The following is a 22,357-nucleotide window of genomic DNA, read 5'->3' as shown; positions in this document are numbered from 1 at the left end:
ATTCACCTCTGCAGTACATTCCACAAAGCTCCCTTCCACAGTCAGAAAACATTTAAGTCAAAAGAACTTTTCTACACACCTCTTAACTGGTGTTCAAGAAATGAAAGGGTGATGGGAAATGAATCCTCTACTGATTCTAGTCATGATTTTCAGATGGTCCACATGCTGCCTGAAAAAAAATTAAATTTGCCTCTCCCTTCTAATGGGAACATAGAAGTAAGCCTTTCACTGAAAGGAAGACAGAGGAGAAGGAACGTATTTAGAAGGAATGGCTGTGTTTGGATCTTGAACTAGCACAGCTAATTTGAAAAACCAAAGTGGCCATCAGTCTTGTGAGAAGGTACGCCCTTGTTGAAAAAGCAGATTTGGGGTATTACAACTAACAGTGCCTTCCCCCTGCCCTGGGCTGCCAAGATCCTGCATGCTCTCTGAGTTTCCAGTTTTTACCCTACTTTCTGGTCAACTAGAACCTAAGAATGAGGAACTCAGTCCTAATTCTTCCTTGATGTATTTTTTAAAAATGAGAATGGGAGAAAAGGAGAGGAAGGGAAGAGGTGGATAAAGACACCTACCTTAGGTCCCCTCCAGCCTTAAACCATGAAATCTAAAGATCTTGGCTCCTAGGCCCAGAAGGTGACCGCCCATGCTCCACCCACCTCTGAGCCTGGGGTTGAGAATCCCGCGTCCTAGAGGTGGTCACCGAGAGATCAGCGTCTTACACCGGAGGCAACTCCCTGGCACACACATTGTAGGCTGCAGTGCCCGCTTTCCTGAGTCAAACATACACCCAATAGGAAGAGCAATACGCCGAGGTCAGCTAGAAACTAGAGCTACGTAAAAGGGCAACGATGTGTCAGAGCTACGCGCCGTCCCGTACTGCCCTCCGACCACGGCACACAAGCGCGTGCTGTGAAATGACCCCGTCAAGGTTCCATGGCTCTTAAGACTGTCCAAACCCTGTAAGAATCCACTTCCACAACTTGTTCCCATTTCTTAGGAAAGCAAATTACTCCAGTCTGATAACCACGGTGGGAGTGGAAATTCCAGGCAGCAACAACCCCACCACTAGGCTTTTTCAGGGCCCAGAGAAGGAAGCGGCCGAGGAACTTTCACCACACCAGGCAGCAGGGAGGACAGGAGCAGCAGCGACACGTGGAGAGCTGGCCAGGTGCCAGACGCTCTGCTAAGTGCACAACGCCAATGGCCTCCTTTAATCCTCAAAACCTTATTAACGTCATCATACACACCTTATACATAAGGGAACCGAGGCTCCGGGAAGTCAAGCGACTTAACCGTGGTTATCCCCCCGCCTTTTTTTTCCCCTCTGCGTTTAGTGGCTTGCAGAATCCTAGTTCCCTGACCAGGGATCAAACCTGGGCCCCAGCATTGGAAGCACAGAGTCCTAACCACAGGACCACCAGGGAACTCCCATGATTATCCTTTTTAAGGCTGACACCAAAATATGGGCTTCCCAGGTGGCTCAGATGGTAAAAAATCTGCCTGCAATGCAGGGCACCTGGGTTTGATCCCTAGGTTGAGAAGATCCCCTGGAGAAGGGAATGGCTACCCACTACAGTATTCTTGCCTAGAGAATTCCATGGACAGAGGAGCCTGATGGGCTACAGTCCATGGAGTCGCAAAGAGTTCCATGCAACTGAGCAACTAACACTTTCAGGCAGTCTGACGCTAGGGCCCCTACTCCAATCTGCTATCCCACAACCCTTGAGAGTGAAGATGCTTAAAATACCGAGCCTTTGGGGGGCATAGATCTGATACTTTAATAATCTGTGCTCAGTCACATCCGACTCTGCAGCCCCATGGAGTAGCCAGTTGCATTTCCCAGGCAAGACTACTGGAGAGGCATGTCACTTCCTACTCCAGGGGATCTTCCCTACCCAGGGAGTGAACCCCCCGTCCCCACCTCTTGCCTCTCCTGCATTGATTGGCAGGTGGAGTCTACCTCGAGCACCACCTGGGACGTCCCTTAATGACGTTAGATGGCTGTAACTACTCACCCCTCACTAGCCTGCCCTCCTCTTCTTTGGAGGCTTGTCCCAGGACAAGCTGTTCACAGTCCGGCACAGGCCTCAGTATCTCCTATATTTCAAGTCAGACTTAGGCCCTGCGTAGCCATGTGGCCTTGAACAAGGTACTTCTCCAAGTCTCGGTTTACTACCTTGCGTGAGGATTGCATGAAATAATCCATGGACGCCCCAAGCCTGGAACATCTGAAATGCTAAGTTCAGGCTGCCACCTCCCCTCTCACCTGGCCCTGTTCTAGGGGTGGCGGATGCCTCGAGTGCCGCTTGTCCAGTGGTGGGGCCGGCGCTTCCTGAGCTGCCCCATGAACCGCACTGGGAGTCCCGAGGCTCGTTGATAGAGTCACTTTTATTGAGAAAGATAGTTTTAGGAACAAACCACAAAAATAATTCTTTCACTGGATTGGCCTCTGTGATTTTGCAGTGAGGAGCCTGGAATGTGGCTCCCTAACTTCCTAATCGATCAATGACCTTCTGTATCCACTTCTTCAGGCGGAAGACGTGTGTGTAGAAGCCGTATTTTCCATCCCTGTCACAGCCTTCACCCCACGAGACGATGCCCATTTGATACCAGCGGTTGTTAGAGGGGCTCTGAGGAAGAAACATGGGGTTTCCAATAGAGTCAAGTCCAAGGTAGGGTCAAGTGATTGTTCCTGAAACCTCGGGTCCCTCCCGTCCACCCAGAAGGATCTCCCCACCAGCTCTGGGCCTTCAGAGACGCTTACCTTCATGACGAAGGGTCCCCCGCTGTCGCCCTCACAAGCGTCCCCTCGTTTGCCTTCACCAGGCTTGTAACCTTGAGAGAGAACCGCAGTGCTCAGGGAGCGACCAGCTCACGCTCCAGCCACTCTCCCCTCCAGAGATGCTGCGGCTGAGCGCCCCCCGACTGCTAGCCCGCCCTGACTGCCCATCGCCTCCCCCCACACATCCAACCCAGGCAGGTTTTGTCAGCTCTGTCTGCAACATGCAGCCCCAGTCCAGCCACTCTCGCCACTTCTGCACCCGGGCCCATCACACACCACTCTCTCCCCGAACCGCTGCTTTCTCTGCCTCTCCTTTCGCTGCCTCCAATCCAGTCTCCACCCAACAGGCAGAGTGACTTACAAAACCCACCAGACTGACAGGCAGCTGAGAAGAATGGCAGCTGCCTTTATCCAAACATCCCCAAGCACCCTCCACAAACAACACAGAGGAACTCAAAGAACAACAGACGCTACACCGTCAACATACGTGTAACCCAGAGAACACCCAGACTTCAAGCCGCTTTAATGTATCTAAAGGTGACTGTGTTAGTCGCTCCGCTGTGTCCAACTCTCTGCGAACACACGGACTGACGCCCACCAGGCTCCTCTGTCCGTGGAATTCTCCAGACAAGAATACAGGAGTGGGCTGCCATTCCCTTCCCCAGGGGACCTCCCCAACCCAGGGATCGAACCCACGTCTCCCGCTTTGCAAGCAGGTTTGCAGGTTCTTTACCATCTGAGCCACCAGAGAAGTCCATTAGTTAGATACATCAATTAATGTACATTTACTAATGTATCTAACTATACATTTACTATCAAAACTTATGTGGAGATGAGGAGGGAAAAATACTAGATCAAAGAAATAGATGCATATGAGTTAGGAATCTTGTAAATAACCCCAGATCTGCAAAATGAATAGATGAAAACCAAGTAGATCTATACAAAGATGCAACAGGACAACAATGAATATGAACAAAAATAGCTCAGCTAACAAAAATTCCCCAAACACAAACATGAAACAGAAGAAAACTGTGACGGAATTAAGTATCAAGCAGGGAATTCCCTGATGGCCTAGAGGTTAGGATTCCAGGCCTTCATTGCCGTGACCCCGGTTCAATCCCTGGTCAGGGAACTGCAAGCCGCACGATACAGCCAAAAACAAGACAAGATATCCTCAAGCAAAATTTTGGTATGTGAAAAAGAATGAATCACAAATTCAAAAATTAAATGGATAAAACAACAGTAAGTAGTTAAAAGCAGAAAGTGGTTGAAATGGAACTCAGACTAAGGGAAGAAAGGAAGCAATGGGACAGAATTAATATGTACAATATAGTCCAAGAAAACTTCATAGAAATAAAAGATCAGATGTGCATATTGAAAGGACCCACTGGGAACCTGGCAAAGCTGATCTAAAACACTCAACTCTGAGACCTAGTCTAAAAAATTGAGACTTCAAAGATGAAGAAAATACCTTCAAGGCCTCCAAGCAAAAAAACCCAACTCCCTTGCAAGAGCAAAAGAATTACACTTGGCATCAAGACTTTGAAAATAACATCCAAAGTAAGTAACAATAAATTCAAGGAAGGAAAACTTAAACCATGGATTTCATATCCAATGCTGCTGAACTTGAGGTATCAAGGCTACAGAAAACCAGTTAGTTACATACAAGAACTCAGGAAATTCTTTACCCATAACCCTCTTGAAAAATCTACTAGTGAAAAGCTTCATCCAACCAGGAGATGGATGCTTCAACAAAAGGGCTGATTAACTTCCAACAAGTAGAAAAAATACAATGAAAAGTATGAGAGGAGAAAAGAAAGAAGAAAGTACACTCCCTCCTATTGACTCCCTCCTATTGACTACACAAGAATTTAGCATCAGTTTTGGTTCAGTCGCTCAGTCGTGTCCAACTCTTTGCAACTCCATGGACCGCAGCACACCAGGCTTTCCTGTCCACCACCAACTCCCAGAGCTTGCTCAAACTCAAGTCCACTGAGTCGAAGATGTCATCCAACCATCTCATCCTCTGTCATCACCTTCTCCTCCCACCTTCAATCCTTCCCAGCATCAGGGTCTTTTCCAGTGAGTCAGTTCTTCACATCAGGTGGCCAAAGTATTGGAGTTTCAGCTTCAGCATCAATCCTTCCAACGAACACTCAGGACCAATCTCCTTTAGGATGGACTGGTTGGATCTCCTTGCAGTCCAAGGGACTCTCAAGAGTCTTCTCCAACACCACAGTTCAAAAGCATCAATTCTTCAGTGTTCAGCTTTCTTTATAGTCCAAGTCTCACATCCATACATGACTACTGGAAAAACCATAGCTTTGACTAGACAGACCTTTGTTGACAAAGTAATGTCTCTGCTTTTTAATATGCTGTCTAGGTTGGTCATAACTTTGCTTCCAAGGAGTAAGCGTCTTTTAATTTCATGGCTGTAGTCACCATCTGCAGTGATTTTGGAGCCCAGAAAGTCAGCCACTGTCTCCACTGTTCCCATCCACACAACAATTAAAAGACTAGAAGAAACTAATGGCGTTTTAAAAAGGGGAAAAGACCAAAGATAATGACCAGAGCAAAAATGCAACCCTTCCTAGTTATATGGAACGGTTTGAAACAACTCACAACATCAACAACACATTTGGATCAGGAACTGCCGACGGGCGTACAGCGCAGTGGTGGTTCAAGAAGTTTTGCAGAGGAGACGAGAGTCTTGAAGATGAGGAGCATAGTGGCCAGCCATTGGAAGCTGACAAAACAATCGACAGGATCATCAGAACTGATCCTCTTACAGCTACATGAGAAGAGGCTGAAGAACTCAGCATCGGCCATTCAACAGTCGTTGGACATTTGAAGCAAATTGGAGAGGTGGAAAAGCTCAATAAGTGGGTGTCTTATGAGCTGACCACAAATCAAAAACATCGTCTTCTCTTATTCCACACAAAAACAACTAACCATTTCTCGACTGGATTGTGATATGCTCCATGAGTGGATTTTATGTGACAACCAGCGATGACAAGCTCAGTCGCTGAACCAAGAAGAGGCTCCAAAGCACTTCCCAAAGCCAGCTTGCACCAAAAAAGGTCATGGTCACCGTGTGCTGGTCTGCTGCCCGTCTGATCCGCTACAGCTTTCTGAATCCCAGAGAAACCGTTACATCCGAGACGTATGCTCAGCAAATCGACAAGATGCACCAAAACCGCACACCTGCGCCGGCATCGCTCAGCAGAAAGGGCCCGATTCTTCGTGACAACACTCAACAGCACACCCTACAACCCGCTTCAAAAGCTGAGCGAACTGGGCTCAAGTTTTGCCTCATCCGTCACATTCACCTGACGTCTCGCCAACCAACAACCATGCCTTCAAGCATCTCAACAACTTTTTGCAGGGAATAACGCTGCAAAAACCAGGAGGAGGCAGAAAATGCTTTCTGAGAGTTCACTGAATCCCGAAGCACGGGTTCTTATGCTACAGGAATAAGCAAACTTATTTCTCACTGACAAAAACATGTTGATAGTAATGGTTCCAATTTTGATTAATAAAGATGTGTTTGAGCCTAGCTATAATGATTTAAAATTCATGATCCAAAACCGCAAAAAAAAAAAAAAAAAAAAAAGGCAACTACATTTGCACCAACCTATCAATACTTCCTACACTGATCCTACAAAGTCATCCATGAGGGGTGGAACAACTGCTAAACTCCTGTTCATGTCAACATTTTGACCTCTTTCCATGAATCACAAATGTTCTTAATGGCATCTAGAATGGTGAGTCCTTTTCATAAGCTTTTCAATTTACTTTGCCCAGATCCATCAGAGGAATGACCATCTATGGCAGCTATAGCCTTATGAAATGCATTTCTTAACATCCTAAGACTTAAAAGCCAAAACCACTTCTTGACCCATGGGCTGCAGACTGGTATTATGTTAGCAGGCATGAAAACATTAATCTTGTGGGGTGTCTTCATCAGAGCTCTTGGGTAACCAGGTGCATTGTCAAGGAGAAGGAATATTTTGAAAGGAATCTTTTTCTGAGCATCAGGTCTCAACAATGGACTTGAAACACTCAGTAATCTATATTGTAAGCAGATGCACTATCATCAGGCCTTGCTGTTCCATTTAGGGAACACAGGAAGAGTAGACTTAACATTATTCTGAAGGGCTGGTGGCTCAAGTGGTAACAATCTGCCTGCAATGCAGAAGACCTGGGTTTGATCCCTGAGACAGGAAGATTCTCTGAAGAAGGAAATGGCAACCCATTCTAGTACTCCTGCCTAGAAAATTCCACGGACAGAGGAGCCTGGCTGGCTACAGTCCATGGGGTCGCAAAGAGCTGGACATGACTGAGCGACTAACTCTTTAAGGGCCCTAGGATTTTCTTAAGGGTAAAGGAACATTGGCTTCAACTTTAAGTCACCAGCTGTATCAGCCCCTAACAAGAGAGCCAGTCAATCCTTTAAAGCTTTGAAGCCAGGCACTGACTTCTCCTCTTAGCTATGAAAGTCCTAGAGGGCATCTTCTTCCAGGATAAGGCGTTTTGTCTGCACTGGAAATCAGCGGCTTAGTACAGTCATTGTCATGAATTATCTTAGCTGAATCCTCTGAATAACTTGCTGCTTCACCTTGCACTTGAATGTTATGAAGATAGCTTCTTTCCCTAAACCTCATGAATCAATCTCTGCTAGCTTCTAAGTTTTGGCTTAAGGGAATGTTGTGGCTAATTCTATCCAGACCAATAAAACTTTCTTCATGTCACCACTCAGGCTGTTTTGCTTTCTTATCATTTATATGTTCACTATAGTAGCAGTTTTGGGGGGTGTCACACTGCACAGCATGCAGCATCTTAGTCCCCTGACCAGGGATTGAACCTGTGCCCCTGCAGTGGAAGCATGGAATCTTAACCACTGAACCACCAGGGAAGTCTCTAGAAGAGCACCTGTACTTTCCCTTTAGAAGTTTTCCTTTGCACTTACAGCTTGGTTAACTGTTTGACACAAGAGGCCTAGGTTTACATGCCTTGCTCCTTAAGCTTAATCATTTCTAGCTTTTGATTTAAGATCAGACAGATGCAGCTCTTCCTTTCACTTGAACCCTTAGAGGCTATGGTAGCCTTATTAACTGGCCTAATTGCTATAGTGTTGTGTCTCAGAGAATAGAGGCCCGAGGAAAGAGGGGCAGTCAGAACAGAGTTTGCTGTCTATATGGGTGCAGCTCCTGATGCCCCAAAACAATTACAATAGTAACATCTGATGACAGATCACCATAACAAATATAATAATGATGAAATAATTACACATTGTAAGAATTATAAAATGTCCAGAGGGATGGTATGGGGAGGGAGGAGGGAGGAGGGTTCAGGATGGGGAACACATGTATACCTGTGGGGGATTCATTTGATTTATGGCAAAACCAATACAATATTGTAAAGTTAAAAAAATAAAATAAAATTTTTTAAAAAAATTACTAAAATGTGACACAGAAACACGAAGTGAGCAAATGTTGGTAAAATGGCTCCCGTAGACTTGACACAAACCTTCAATTTGTACAACAAACATCCCATAGACTTGACACAAACCTTCAATTTGTACAACAAACAAACAAAAAAAAACCCCACAATATCTGGGAAGGGCAATAATGCAAAGCAAAAACCTAAGGACCCATCAACAAATGAACAGATGAAGAAGATATAGCATAAACATACACACACACACACACAATATTACTCAGCCTTTAAAAAAGAATTAAATTCTGCCATTTGCCATAACATGGATGGACCTAGAGGGCAGCGTGCTTAGTGAAATAAGAAAGACTGAGAGGGACAAATACCGTGTTATCACTTATCTGTGGAATCGAAAAAATAAAACAGATGAATATAACGAAACAGAAACAGACCCACTGACAGAGAACAAACTAGGAATTGCCAGTGGGGAGAGGGAGGTGCGGAGGGCAAGATGGGCCTGGGGGTTAAGAGAGAGAAACTACCGCATCCCATCTAAATAGCCAAGATACACTGGCCAGCGCAGGGAAATACAGCCATCATTTTGTAATAGCTTAAAATGGAGTATAAGCTATCAACACACTGAATCACTGTGTTGTACACCTGACACTAATATTGTGTATCAACTGTTCAAATAAAATGTACAATACGTAAGCAAATAAAGCGAAGCCAGGACTTGAACACAGGCCCGCGCTGTTAACGGGTCTCATCCTCCCAGCCCAGCCCCGCCACGCCCAGGGGACTTGCCGGCACAGAACATGTTGTCGGTGATGCGGATCCGGGTGGAGGCCTTGCACACCGGCCGCTCCACGAGAGGCAGGTTGACCACCTGGAGGACACTGGGCTGCACCTCGGCAACGCTGGTGGTCCACGTCTCCCTCCGGTTGCCCCAGCCCGTCACCCGCCCTTTGAACCCAGCGCGGAGCAGCCTTCGGGGAAGGGAGGACCCAGTGAGAACAGACCCGCCCAGGAGCCTCCCGACCCCAACACCACCCGTAGAGACCCGAGCCTAAGACCCCCGTGGCAGGAAGGCCCGAGGCCTGGAAATGGGAAGGAGCTTTGGCAAGGCGACAGGATGTCAGAGTTGGGCCCAGAACCCAGCCCAGGCCCCCTCAGCCTCCAGCCGCCCCCTCCACCACCCCCGCTGCCCTCCTGGCTGCCCCACTTGGTTGCTGTCTCCTTGTCGGGCAGGCACACGGGGTGGATGTATTCGGATAACTCGATGGGCCTCTTGAGCTTCAGCAGGGCGATGTCCCGGTCCAGATTCTCCTTCCAGTTGTACCTGGGGTGGATGTAGATCTTGTCCAGCATGGAGATCTTTTCAACCTTCCGCTCATACCTGTGCAGACCCCAGCAGAGAAAAAAGAGAAGCTGCAGGCCACCCAGGGAGGTCGGCAGGTTCCTCAAGGAGGCAAACTGCCTGCCCTCAGGGGCTGGAAGTCAGGGTAAACAGCGGGCCGGCTCCGCCTTGGCAGGCCCCAGGCAGCTTCTTCTTGGCCTGAAGCTGCCCCGGGCTTTAGGATCAAGCAGCCCAGGCAGTAGCGGGAGGGACACAGGCTGCAGGCCCTGACCCAAACGGCCTCTACTCAGGGCTCACGCCTGGGCCGCGTCCTGATGCCTGGAGGGGCGCCAAGGGCAGGCCAGGACTCTGCTCTCTGCCAAGCCTTAGTTTCCCTGTCCCCAGGTCCAAGCTTTAGTCAGGACATGGCCAAATCGACTTTACAGCAGGGACTGCTGGGTTTTCTACCGTGAGAGACGTACACAGACACACCCCCGGTGTCTCAGAGCCACAGACATACCCCCGGTGTCTCAGAGCCATGGGGCCCGCACAGTCCCGCCGCACACCTGGGGGCCCTTCCGCACCTGGTGCGGGAGTGCTTGCCGATGCGCACCAGCAGGTCATCCACGGTGAAGTTCTTGTCCCAAGGCGGGTACAGGAGACAGTGGGCAGCCGTGAGGACCCAGCGGTCACTGATGAGGCTGGCCCCACAGAGCAGCTCCTGGGGACTCTTCCGAAAGAGCATCACCTGCCTGAGGCGGGAAGCCGGAAGCATTAGGTGGCGGCAGGGTTGGGCAGGGGGCTGCCCCATTCACCAGCTCTACAAAGCAGAAAGGTCCGTCTTAGTCAAAGCTATGGGTTTTCCAGTGGTCATGTATGGATGTGAGAATTGGACCATAAAGAAGGCAGAGCGCCGAAGAATTGATGCTTTTGAACTGTGGTGTTGGGGAAGACTCTTGAGAGTCCCCTGGACAGCAAGGAGATCCAACCTGTCAATCTAAAGGAAATCAATTCTGAATATTCATTAGAAGGACTGATGCCGATGCTGCAGTCCTTTGGCCACCTGATGCGAAGAGCTGACTCACTGGAAAAGACCCTGATGCTGGGAAAGATTGAGGGTGGGAGGAGAAGGGGACGACAGGGGATGAGATGGTTGGATGGCGTCACTGACTCAATGGACATGAGTTTGGGCAAACTCTGGGAGATAGTGAAGGACAGGGAAGCCTGGCGTGCTGCAGTCCATGGGATTGCAGAGAGTTGGACACGACTTAGTGACTGAACAACAAAAACAAGTGTCAAGTCCCAAGTTTAAGAACTAATTAGAGCTAACTGCTGGCCCAGACCTCAGCTTGACCTGGCCACCCTCGGGGACAGGGCATCCACGTGACACGAAGAGGCAGCCACCTGCGTTTTGCTTCCCCCGCATCGAGCTTTTTCCAGGCCACAGTTGGCACAGCTTAGCAGAGAATCGAAGAACTGGAATCGAGTCCTGCTATGTAACCCATTCACTTAACAGCATCATTTAGACGAGTCCCTTAAGCGCTCTGAGCCTCAGATTCACCATCTGATTTGGAGAAGTAACAAACCCAAATCTAAATAGGTGGCAGTGAGGATTCGATGCGATGCTGTTGTTGCTAGGTTACCAGTGGAGCCTAAGTCTGTGAGCGCGGAGAAGGCTCCGGGGCGCGTGGTGGGGGGCGGGGAGAGGGCGCGGGGGAGGAGAGGAGCACGCACCAGGGCGCGAGGCCAACCTCCGCGTCCTGACCCTCCACGATGCGCCCCTCGATGTAGGACTCGAAAAGCTCCTTCTCCGTTTGGTCCTGAAGCTTCTTCTTCTCGAACAGGGGTCGCAGGCCACAGTCTAAGGGACAAGCGGGACCGTGAGAGGCGGAGCGCCGCCGCGCCCCCGCCCGCACGCCGTGACCCCCGCACCTTACCGGCCTCCCCGGCGCCAAAGGTCTTCTCGTTGAAGAAGGGCTGGAAATGGTCCTCAGACGTGCGTCCCTCGATGGCCGCGTCCGGGTCCAGGTCCTCACCCAGCCTGTCTCCCAGGTCCCCATCCACCGGCTCCCCTGCAGGGACCCAGACACGGGCTGCGGCTGGGCCGGGCCATGCCGCACCCGCCGCCTGGACTGCCCCAGCCCGCACCCAGGGGAGGCCGTGTGGCGGCGGTTAAGCGCGCGAGCGCACCTTACTAGCGAACCGCAGCTCGCGGGTCTCACTGGCCTCAGCTGTGGGCAGGGGCTAGGCTCGCCCCTACCTGGCTCAGGAAGGCCCTGTGCACACGTGGGAAGCCCGAGGCCAGGGAAGGTTCCGCTCCCGCTCTGACCGCCAGGCCCCGTCCTCTCTCGGCCCCGGCCCTGCCCTCTCACCACAGTAGTTCAGGTCACAATACTCAAAGTCGCCAGGCTGGTCGGCCACGTAGCACCAGGCGCCCTCCTCGTCTCCGTCTGGGTTGCGGCAGAAGTTCTCCACCAGGGGCACGGCTGGGTTGAAGTCCTGGTCCTTGCTCAGGGCCTTGGCCTGCTCGCTGCTCCAGGCAAGGCAGCGGGACCCGCGTGTGGTCACCGCCAGCCGCCCCTGGTACTCCCTGCCGCGGTCCGGGACACACGTTTCCAGTAGAGGCGACTGATTGGTGGTGGAGCCTCCTGACCGGGGGATCACCTCCACTGTGACTCGGTCCTGGCCTGGTGGGTGAGGAGAGAGAGGGGGCAGAGAGTGTTGGACCACAGTGGAGCCAGACAGGATGGGACGCTCTGCCCCGTGACCTTTGACCTGTATGATGTCAAGTCACTTAACCTCTCTGAGCCGCATTCCGCTTGCCTGTGAAAGGGATCGCTAATGAGGTTTTTTTTTTGCAGGGTTGTTGAGATTTAAACAAAAGATATGGTGCAAGTGTCTGGGGCGTGACTGGCCAGGGATAGTACCCAGGTTTCACCTCCTGCACTGTCTGTAGTCTATTGCTAGTGCCTGCCCGGAGTCTAAGGGACTCTGTGTCTCCACAAAGGCCCAGTAGGAAAGATAGCTGGATCGACGGAGGATGACAAAAGAGAGCAACCCATGTTTGCTAGATTGAGTTACTGGCACTAATTCTTTATCCCTGCCTGAATCCACACCCTCTGTCCTGTTATTTTATAAACAAAGTGTAGCCTCCACCTCTCGACCTTGGCCTTGATCACTTGACTTGCTCTGGCCAAAGGCATGTGGGCAGAACTGACTGCCAGTTTCTGTGCTTCTGTTCACTGATTGGTATTTCTGCCACCCCCACGGAAGAAGTTGCCGCCTTTCTGCCTCCCTCACCGTGGAAGAGCAGACCTGGACCCACCCACCCGAGGAGCTGAGCTCAGCTGGACTCACTGTTTGAAGCAGGGCCCCCGCCGAGCCCAGCCTACATCTGGACCCCACAGACGCATGAGCGAGTGTGGCTGCAAGGAGCACAGCCACCCCAGCCGACCCCCAGACACATAAAAAATAAACGCTTACTGGTGTCTGCCCCCGAGCTTTTGTGGTTTGTTGGTCATTTTGTGGGCTCTGTGGCACTATTGTGACTATAGCTAGCTGCCACATGATGGAAATTAATAATGAGAATCATGCAGGGCTGGACTGTACGAGGCTTGCTGTTGGCGCTCAAAAAAGGGCATGTGGACTGAGATGGTTAGGAAGGGCTTCCTGGAGAGAAGAAGGCCCCGAGCAGGAAGGAAAGCATATTTAGAATGAGCCACGTCCTGGATTGTAAGGAAGCAAAAGCTGTGGAGGGAGAGGAGGAGGCTGGAAGTGGACTCGCTCTGGCCTCCTGACGTCACTAACCTGAAAGTGTCTAACTAACCCGGGTCAGAGGGCACTGGCATCTCGATTCCCATCCTGCGCTGCCAGCCGGCGCAGACCCATGGGCTGTGGCCTTGGGCCACCAACCGCCCCCGCTCACCACACACGGGGACACTGCACTCTTCTCTCCGCAGAGTAGGGGATGTGGTGTAGCACCAGGGCCCAGTAATGCTGCCATCCGGGTTGCGGCAAAAATTCTCCCGCAGGTCTGCCCCCGGGTGGGTGGTAGAGTTGATTCTGGAATAGAAAGCGGCTCAGCAAGAAGCCTGCCCCCGACAACCGCAGTGTCTCCTCGCCCCCAGCGTCTCAGCAGACAGGCCTGCCCGTCACTCACTCTGGCTTATGTGGGTAGCGACTTCTCCACAGCTGGCACTCGATGCCTGACCGGGTGACGCTCACGTTCCCTCGGTAGTTCATCCCCACACCTTCAGCGCAGTTTCCTGCGGAGACCCCAGTCCAGGTGTCTGATGCTGAGGACTTGTCCACCCGCCCTTCTCTCCTCGTAAAGCTCTGTTGGTCCATCCCCTCCAAGCTACTTCTGCTCCATGACCCTTAACCTGCCTTTACTCAGCACTTTCTTTGTACCCAGCAGGCACCCAACATTCACTAAGCGCCCCCTGTGTGACAGCCATGTGCCAGGCGCTGTGCTCGGGACCAAGAACACAGCGATGAATAAGGCGGTCGGAGCCACGGTAGGTCCCTGCCCTCACGGAGCTCGTATCCAGCAGCTCCCCACCACGGAATGAAAGTGTGAACAAGGTCCTTAGAATCTGGCCCTGGTCTGCCTGTCCTGTTATCTTAGTCCTCAAGCCTAAGGGCCTTTGCACACGCTTTTGCACACGCTTTTGCACACGCCTTTGCCTTGGCCTTGGACTGCTTTCCTGTTTGTTCATCAGTGCATCCCACACATACAACTACTCCTGGGGGGTGTCCTTGATTCTGCCAGCTAACGAAACGCTCCCTCTCCTGGAATTCTCTGGGCACCTGGAACAGAACTTTTCCATCAATTAATTTGATGTTTTGTATTTTTGCTTTCCTATGAAACTATGAGCTCCCTCATTCTCTTAAAATTCCCAGCACTTGACCATAGAGCTTGACAGATTGCAGAGGTTTGGTGAGAGGTCTACCGAATAAACCCTTAACCCATGAAAGCGTGGCCAGTGGTGAAAGCCGCGCTGCGGGGCCTACTGCCACACTAACGGTGTATTCGGGATGCAGTGGAGGAGGGACGATGTGCCCGGGAGGCCTGGCAGGGTGGCGCGTTTGCACTAGTTCCTGAAGAGCGGCGCGGGGTGGGCTGGTTCCCCAGTGAGGACTCTCCGGGGGAGATAATCTGCTAACAGGGGCCAGGATCTGACATATCTTGGCCTGTTTAGAGAAATGCTTGCTTTCAGGAAGCGGGGGCTCTGGGTTCAGGGTTGGTGCGATGGGAGAGAAGGCTAGAAGGGAAGGTTAAGTTCAGAACCCACCAAGTTCACCAGGCTAAGAAGCCTGTGCTTTATTCTGGGGACAACGGGGGCAGTGTTGGAGAATGAATGTGACGTTATCAAAGCTCTGCCTTAGGGACACGGGGAAGCCTGACTGGCATGGGCAGGGGCTTGGCTGAGAATGAGGTCTTAGCATTAACTCATGACGCGTTCATTCATTTCCTCCTCCACAATGAATCATTGCACGGATGATTGCCAGGCATACAGCAAGGGGCAAAGACGCATCCTTGACCTCAGGAACAGAAAGGCCATGTCAGCTGCCAGAGGCCACCGCCCCCCACCCCCAGGCCTCGACTCCTACCCCACCCCTAGTTTGCACACGGGGGTCTCCCCACCCCCATGTCAGTTCCTCACCTTCCAGACATTCATTGAGCTTTTCTCGAGGATTTCTCGCCGACTCACAAGCTAGAAAAGACCCAGAGACACCACTGAGATTGAGGTGGGGACGGGACAAGTAAAGGGTGGGACAGTGCTCAGGGGCGGGCAGACGATGGAAGGAAAGGAGGAACGAGGCAGGGGTGCGGGGACGGGCAGCTGGGTGGACCAGAAGCCTCTCTGGGGCTGAGTACTCTGCAGCTGGGGTCCCCAGGACTCCCCTCCCAGAGCAAAGTCTTCCGTGTGTTCACCTGTGTACTTGGCCCAGAACGCATCCTGAAAAACAAGGCTGAGTATGAGGCTGTGGCAGGATCCCTTTTGCTTTTTAGAGTCAACTTTGTCTTCTCCCTATGCGACCCCCTTTCCCTTACTCTGGTTACCCCCTGGGGACATGAGGGGAGCTGCCTGTACCCCTCCACCCTCCCAGGTCAGCCAAGACCGAAAGGGATTTCTGTGGGTGGGGTAAACTGGCAGAGGGGCCCAGGCGGAGCCCCGGGGAAGGGAAGGCTGCTCAGGGCTCCCGGGACACTGAGCCCCACGCCTGACGGGAGCCCCAGCGCCCCAGGGCACAGAAGTCACAGCAGACCTAAAGCTGAGACACGCGGCCAGCGCCAGCCGCTCCAGAGATCCCAACGCAGACAGATGGCTAAAGACTAAGGAGCCCCCTTCCCTCGAAGCCCTGGAGCCTCGCCAGACCCTGGGGCCTTGACAGAGCCAAGGCACTGGGCCCTCCCCGAGAGACTGAGCTGTTCATCCCAGAGGCCCAGTGAAGCAGGGCCCACATGACGCGATCAACAGAGAGCTGCCGTGTTCCTCCGTCCCCTCCTCTGTGCTCCTGCAGCTGGGACCCCTTGGAGGGAGCTGGGCCCTGCCTCACGAGGGCCTCACCGTGGCACTGATAGACTCCAGGGCCTCGAAGGCCTCCTCAAGGCTGCATGGCTCCTCCAGGCACTCTCGCTCCAGGTTGCCCTTCCGCATCTCCTCCAGGAAGCCCTTGTTGGCACGGCGGGCCCTCTGGAGCAGCGAGGATGCTTGCTGATGGGCCAGGAACACTGCAGCGGGGGAGGAGGGTGGGACGATGGTCACCGTGGGGGCAGGAGGCAAGCTCTGCTGGCTTCCGAAACGGGGGAGGGGGACTCTGGGATGGCGGCAGGCCCCGGAGGGCTGCTAATGGCAGCCCACTAGCCCTCTCCTTTCATGGGTTACCCCCAGCCCACCCTCCGTATTGCCTGAGAGCAGCAGTCACTGTCCGTCCGGCCTGGAGCGGCCGGGTCCTTCCCTGAGCTGGACGTGGTGAGGATCTGGGGACCGGCCCTGTTTCTCTCGGGGGGAACCCCAGCCCACAGACCCACACCGCAGTCTGCCGGCCTATCAGCTTCCAGCCCCCTTACCGTGCTGGCTGTGCACGAGGCTCAACAGGGCAGCCAGGGCCAGGCAGCCCGGCAGCCGCGGGCCTCGGACGCGCGCCATGGTGTGGCCGCTCCAGCACTCTGCGGGCTGGTCCTGACCCCACCGGGTTAATGTTGAACCAACGTGAAGAAATCAGCCGGGAGGCGGAGGTCAGCGGGTCAGGGCCACAGGGACACGTGGATGGACAGCCCACCCCCGCCATCCTGGGAGGAAGCCCCAGAGCGGAGCCCAGAGGTGCTGCCAGGCTCCAGCCTCTCCCCCTCCGGGGTCAGCGGGGTCACAGGGTTCTCCTGCAGGCTCCTTCCTACCTAACACACGGTGATGGTCGCTTTGACCTCTGTGAGCCTGTCTCCTCCTCTGGGCGGTGGGGAGAGTGTCGTGCTGTAGAGACTGAAGGAGATTCTTAACTTAGAGGGGAGCTTAGTGAGCAGCAGCTGTGTGCAGGAAAGCCTGCGGGGAGGGCTGTGGAGTCCACTGTCCACACGTAAGGAAATGGAGGGTAGGGTGTGGCCAGATGGGAGCCAGGGGCAGGGCCGGCCACCTGGCGGCACACGGAGGGTCCCACGTCCCCGCCCTGCCTGGGAGCCGGGGAGGCGTGTTTGTGTGTAGCGGTTGCCAGGAGGAAGAGTCGGGCCCTGGGCCTCCCAGGCCTCTGGTCTGTCTTCGTTCCTAGGTCACCCAGGACCGGTGGCCCGCAGGGGCAGCTCATATCCCCACGCCTGCCGACCTCCAGGGCAGGGCCCTCTCTCTCCCCGCCCGTCTGCCCCCGGGGCCGGGCCTCCCCCATTCCCCGATTGCAGTATGAAAGGTAAATATTAGTCCTGGGTCTAATTAGGACAGAGGGCCAAAGAGCAGGAACACAGGGAGCATGGGTTTTTGCCTCGCCATCCTCAGGGCCTGGCCGTTTGGGGTCTGGACTGGGGTCATGTCCAGTGTGGGAAGATCGCAGGGAGAGGCCCAGGGCAGAGCAGGGGATGGAGGGGTGGCAGGGGACTAGGGACCAGGGCTCCTAGGAGTCAGCTCACCTCCTGGGTGGCCCGGTTCCACTGTATATATATATTTACGTTATACACACACTCATTCCTACTTTTCTATGTATTTTAAAAACTGAGGTTTAGCTTGTATACAACAATGTTGAAACAACTCACAGTGTTTCACTCAAACTGTTATTATACACACACCCACGTGACTACCACCAGCTCAAGAAGAGGACGTTTCCAGCCCCCAACAGACGCCTTTGAGTCATTCCTGAGATAATCACTACTCTAACCACCACCATGATTACCACAGATCAGTGCTCCTGCTTCTGCACTTCATATAAACAGAGACCACCAGCACACACCTGTTTGGCTTCTCTCGCTCAGCATGTCTCTGAGGTTCATCTCTGCTGCGTATATCAGCAATCTGCTCCTTTTAAAGCTGTGTAATATTTCATTGCATGAATATTGCAATTTCATTTACACATTCACCTGTTGGGCCTCTTGGGTGGTGCTAGTGGTAAAGAACCCACCTGACAATGCAGGACGCCTAAGAGACACGGGTTCGATCCTTGGGTTGGGAAAATCTGCTGGAGAAGGAAATGGCAACCCACTCCAGCATTCTAGCCTGCAGAATCTCAAGGACAGAGGAGCCAGAATTAGGCCTCCAGGCGGGGCTATAACGAATGGTACTGCTGTGGATGTTCGTGGACAGGTCTCTGGTGTAGATAAGCACTGATTTCTGTTGCATACAGAAGATCCAGGATGGGTCCCAAGGCAGGCATTTGTTTTGACTAAGATTCACTTTGATAAATAGTCGTCCGGAGTGGTTGTACTAGTTTACACTCCCACCAGTCTGAAGACTTTCAGCAGCTCCTATCACACTAGCTCATCTCTCCACTTCACAGCAACCATTCTGAGGGATGTGTCGGTGTCTTGTTGTGGTTTTAGTTTGTATTCCCTGTTGACTAATGATGTTGAGCCTACTCCATTTTTTTTTTCTTTCTTGTAGTGGAATTGTGAAAAGATCTCACCTCATTAATTTCTTTAAAATCTCCATACAAGTAGGGAAGGGGGTAGAGCTAAAGATGGATGTAGTTTCATCCGTCCTGACTTTTTTTTTGAAGGGGGGCCCCGCCCCCTCACTGTGGCCATGCGGAACTTCCCAGACCAGGGATCAAACCTGCGTACCCTGCACCGGAAGCGCAGAGTCTTAACCCCTGGACTACCAAGAAAGTCCTCATCCTTCCTGCTCGAAGGCAGGCGCTCTTCCTTCTGCTGAGCTGCAGCCTGGGCCAGTGCTGAGTCAACCTGAGTGGGAGGAGAGGGTGTTGGCCAGGACACAACAGGCCCCCTCCCCTGCGAGTTCCGGCCAAGCGCGGGCTGCTGACTGCCCTGCCAGTTTCCTCACTGTCAGAAACCCCCATCCTGACAGCCAAGTACCACAGCATGCAGGAGAGTGCTGGCTTGGGAGGCTGGTCCCGGGGCTCACTACCTGTAAAACCAGAAATGCAACAACATTCACTTCGCAAGGCTGTTGTTGAGAAGCTTAAGGTCACACTGGCCTCTCCACAGGCTCTTCTTCGGAGTTGCAGCCTTGCTGAGTCCATGGCACGCTCGTGCACAGACACAGCTTGGCCCTGTCTTCCTGGAGCTGTTTTCAGACGATGTTCCCAAGGAGAAAACATGAGATTTGGTTATAAGGATTCCTGCTTTCCTGGATTTATGAACCAGGATAATGAATTTACAAGCCGCGATAATCCCCATGGCCATGCCCACTTAAAGGGGAGAACTTTTCTGACGAGCACTTCACTTTCAGCATGTCCAGACATCTGGTCCTTGGCAAACACTGGACCCAACCCAAATGGTTTGGCTGGTTGTCAGCACAGTTAAGAATGATGGGTTGGATGGCCAGACTGGGTTCTTTGGTCAGGAGACAGATGGCATGGATACTGTGGAGGCCATGAGCACTTGGAGCCAGGGATGGCGAGACCAGCAAGAAGACTCTTGGCCATTCTGGTTTTTTTTTTTTTTTGGTAGTATTTTCTGGGCCATGCCACCCAACATGTGAGATCTTAGTTCCCCAACCAGGGATTGAACCTCCGTCCCTTACATTGGAAGCATAGAGTCTTAACCCCTGGATCACCAGGGAATTCCCTTTATGATAAACTTGATTTTGTGTTTTATCTTGTCTCCATGGTCCCTCTTGTCCCTGCAGAGACCACCTCCCAGCTCTCACATCCTGCTGTGTCTGTGCTCTCACTGTAATTCTTTGAATTCCAAATACCTCTTGTCTCCTTCCAGGTCTAGTTGGATTCAGCGTATTATGTTTGTAGTCTCACAAGGCCTGCCGCACAATAAGCACTCAATAGACAGCATGAATTACAGGATATGATGCAACAAGGAATCCATAATGATGCCAATGAAGGGTTCTTCCTAAAGGAGTGAACCTGGACTGGATCAAACCTCCCGATTTAATTACTAGTTTAGAGGACGGACAGACAACAGAGGAGTAAGACACCGACCACAAGGAAGGAGGGACATCTGACAGGACAAATGACCCTGGTTTCTCTAACAAATTCATGACGTGGAAAGGAAAGGGGTGGGTGGCAGAGACCGTTCAGAAAAGAAGCATGAGAAAAGACCTAACAGCAAACGCTCAAAGGGAACAGAACGACCATGACTGGTTCAGAACTTTGAACACATCAACTGTAAAAGACTGATTTTGGACAAGTAAAATCTAAACATAGGTTAGATATGCAATGATATGGAAGAGTTATTTTTAGTTTGCTCAGTCTTAGCTGACACAGTGCTTTTAAATCCTTGTAACTTACAGATTATACGTAGGGATTTACTATAAACAGATGAAACAAGCAGGGCAAAATGTTAATGATCATTAAATCTAGGTGGTAGGGATTGTTACATTATTCTTTTACATGTGTTGTGTCTGAAAACGTTCATGATGAAAGTGGACTTAATTCCTTAAGAAATGGAGGCCGGGATTACCTTCTCTCTTGAGTAAACACAAGCTGCACCCACTCTTTATTTTGTGGAGAGGACGGGGGGGAGAGCACCCCTCTGTGAATGTGGCTCTGGGGGGATCTGAGAATTCTGAGGGACAGGGTGGCACTTCCATGGGTGAAGGGCCCCCATGTGTCGAGCACAGGCTCAGGCCTCAGGGCCCACCACAAGCCGCCCAGCCTCCAGGGACCTTTTCCCTGGAATTCTCTGGGGCCAGGAGGTACCTACAGTCAAGCTTGTCATTCCTGCTTTTACCACAAACACATACCTGCACCTTTCAAGCAGGTTGAATTTTCCTTTTGAGAACAAGGCCATAATGAGGGGTTGCATGTTGGCATCAAAAAAAACCATGGGGGAAGCCAACATTACGCTGTAAAGTGGAGCTCTATAATCATTGAAAACAGCCAAATTGTATTCCAGGACAATTACAGAATTGTAATTACAATAGAATTACAGAATTTCAGAGCCGGAAAGGAGATCAGATATTACTAAATCCAGACATTTTGAAACCTAGGCCTCTGGGCATGTACCACATGGTGGCCTGTGTTTTTGCATATTAAAAAAAAACTCAAAAAATTATAAAAGTAATTTTTATGTTTTTCTCCAGGAATTCCCTGGCAGTTCAGTGAACAGGACTCAAGCTTTTATTGCCGAGGACCCTGGTTCAATCCCTCATTGGGGAATTAAAATTCCGTAAGCTACATGGTGGGGCCAAAAAATAAAAAAAGAATTTCTCCCTTTTGGTTGAAATTATATCTTTTTAGGTGGTTGCCTTGTCTTTTGTTCCTTAAGCTGATTAGCATTTTCCATTTTGATTTAAAAATATAAATCAATTTCTCTTAAATTTTTTTTTAAAAAATATAAGACCCACAGAAGAAAAAAAAAAGTGAGCCAAAAAAGGCTTCATGATGAAGCTGAGACTGGGATCCACGGATCTGGTTGTTTCCCAGGTCATTGAAGAAAGGGAGCCTCAGAGTTGGGAAGCTAATGGTCAAGGTCTTACAGAGAGGTGGTGATCCAGCGAGGACCAGGCCCTGCCTCCCGCCTCCTGGGCCATCGCTCTTCTCATATGACCCCGTCCTGACAGTCTGGCAGGGTACAGCCTAACCGCACTACACACTTATCCGAAGGGGATTCTAAGACCCTCAGCGGATGCCCAAGACCACGGATAGTACTGAAGCCTGTCCATACTTTTTCCTATACTAACAGGAGGGTCGTCTACACTGGACAAGGGTGGGAGGGCAAGAGACTTCACTGTGCTACTTAGAATGAGTTCACAGCTTAAAATTTGCAAATTATTTCCAGAATTTTCCATTTAATGCTGTTGGACGGGAGTTGACTGTAGGTAACTGAAACCATAGAAAGTGAAACCAAGGTGGGGGAGGAGGGGACGACTGTATACCGACAGGACGAGTACCTGAACACAGAAGTACTGAGTGCTGCTGACCTGTCCAAACAAGCAATACCTACAGGCAACGTGGACCTCAACCGTGTCCTCAAGTTAAGGTGCTGGGTCCAATACTGTTTTTTTTTAAATTTGGTTACGCCGTCTTAGTTGAACATGAGATCTAGTTCCCTGACTAGGGATGGATCCAGACTCCTGCATCGGGAGTGCAGTCTTCACCACTGGACCACCAGGAACTCCCTCCAATACTATTAACAACCAGCTGCAACTTATTAGGTGCTCAGCATGTGCCAGGCATGTAGT

General features: G+C 51.4%; 1 protein-coding gene across 2 annotated transcripts; it reads right to left on the bottom strand.

Moving 5' to 3' along the window:
* Window positions 1-2,368: 2,368 nt before the first annotated feature.
* Window positions 2,369-17,460, bottom strand: F2 (coagulation factor II, thrombin). 2 transcript variants are annotated; one of them, XM_055547017.1, is made up of 14 exons: window positions 16,633-17,460; window positions 16,130-16,293; window positions 15,493-15,517; window positions 15,221-15,271; window positions 13,714-13,819; window positions 13,480-13,616; window positions 11,927-12,241; window positions 11,492-11,626; window positions 11,289-11,415; window positions 10,121-10,306; window positions 9,441-9,614; window positions 9,023-9,204; window positions 2,765-2,835; window positions 2,369-2,630 (listed from the first exon to the last, which is right to left on the bottom strand). In XM_055547017.1, the coding sequence occupies exons 1-14, from the start codon at window positions 16,709-16,711 to the stop codon at window positions 2,487-2,489; spliced, it is 1,896 nt and encodes a 631-aa protein (XP_055402992.1). In that variant the 5' UTR covers window positions 16,712-17,460; the 3' UTR covers window positions 2,369-2,486. The 2 variants fall into 2 exon arrangements, with proteins under 2 accessions (XP_055402992.1, XP_055402993.1); XM_055547018.1 differs by having other exon boundaries at window positions 10,139-10,306; window positions 16,633-17,455.
* Between the last annotated feature and the right edge of the window lie 4,897 nt (window positions 17,461-22,357).

This window comes from Bubalus kerabau, chromosome 15 (genome assembly GCF_029407905.1).
Source record: "Bubalus kerabau isolate K-KA32 ecotype Philippines breed swamp buffalo chromosome 15, PCC_UOA_SB_1v2, whole genome shotgun sequence".
In the NCBI taxonomy this organism is placed as follows: Eukaryota; Metazoa; Chordata; class Mammalia; order Artiodactyla; family Bovidae; genus Bubalus; species Bubalus kerabau.
The sequence above is the reverse complement of the archived record's forward strand: the minus strand, read 5'-3'. Positions and strand labels throughout refer to the sequence as shown.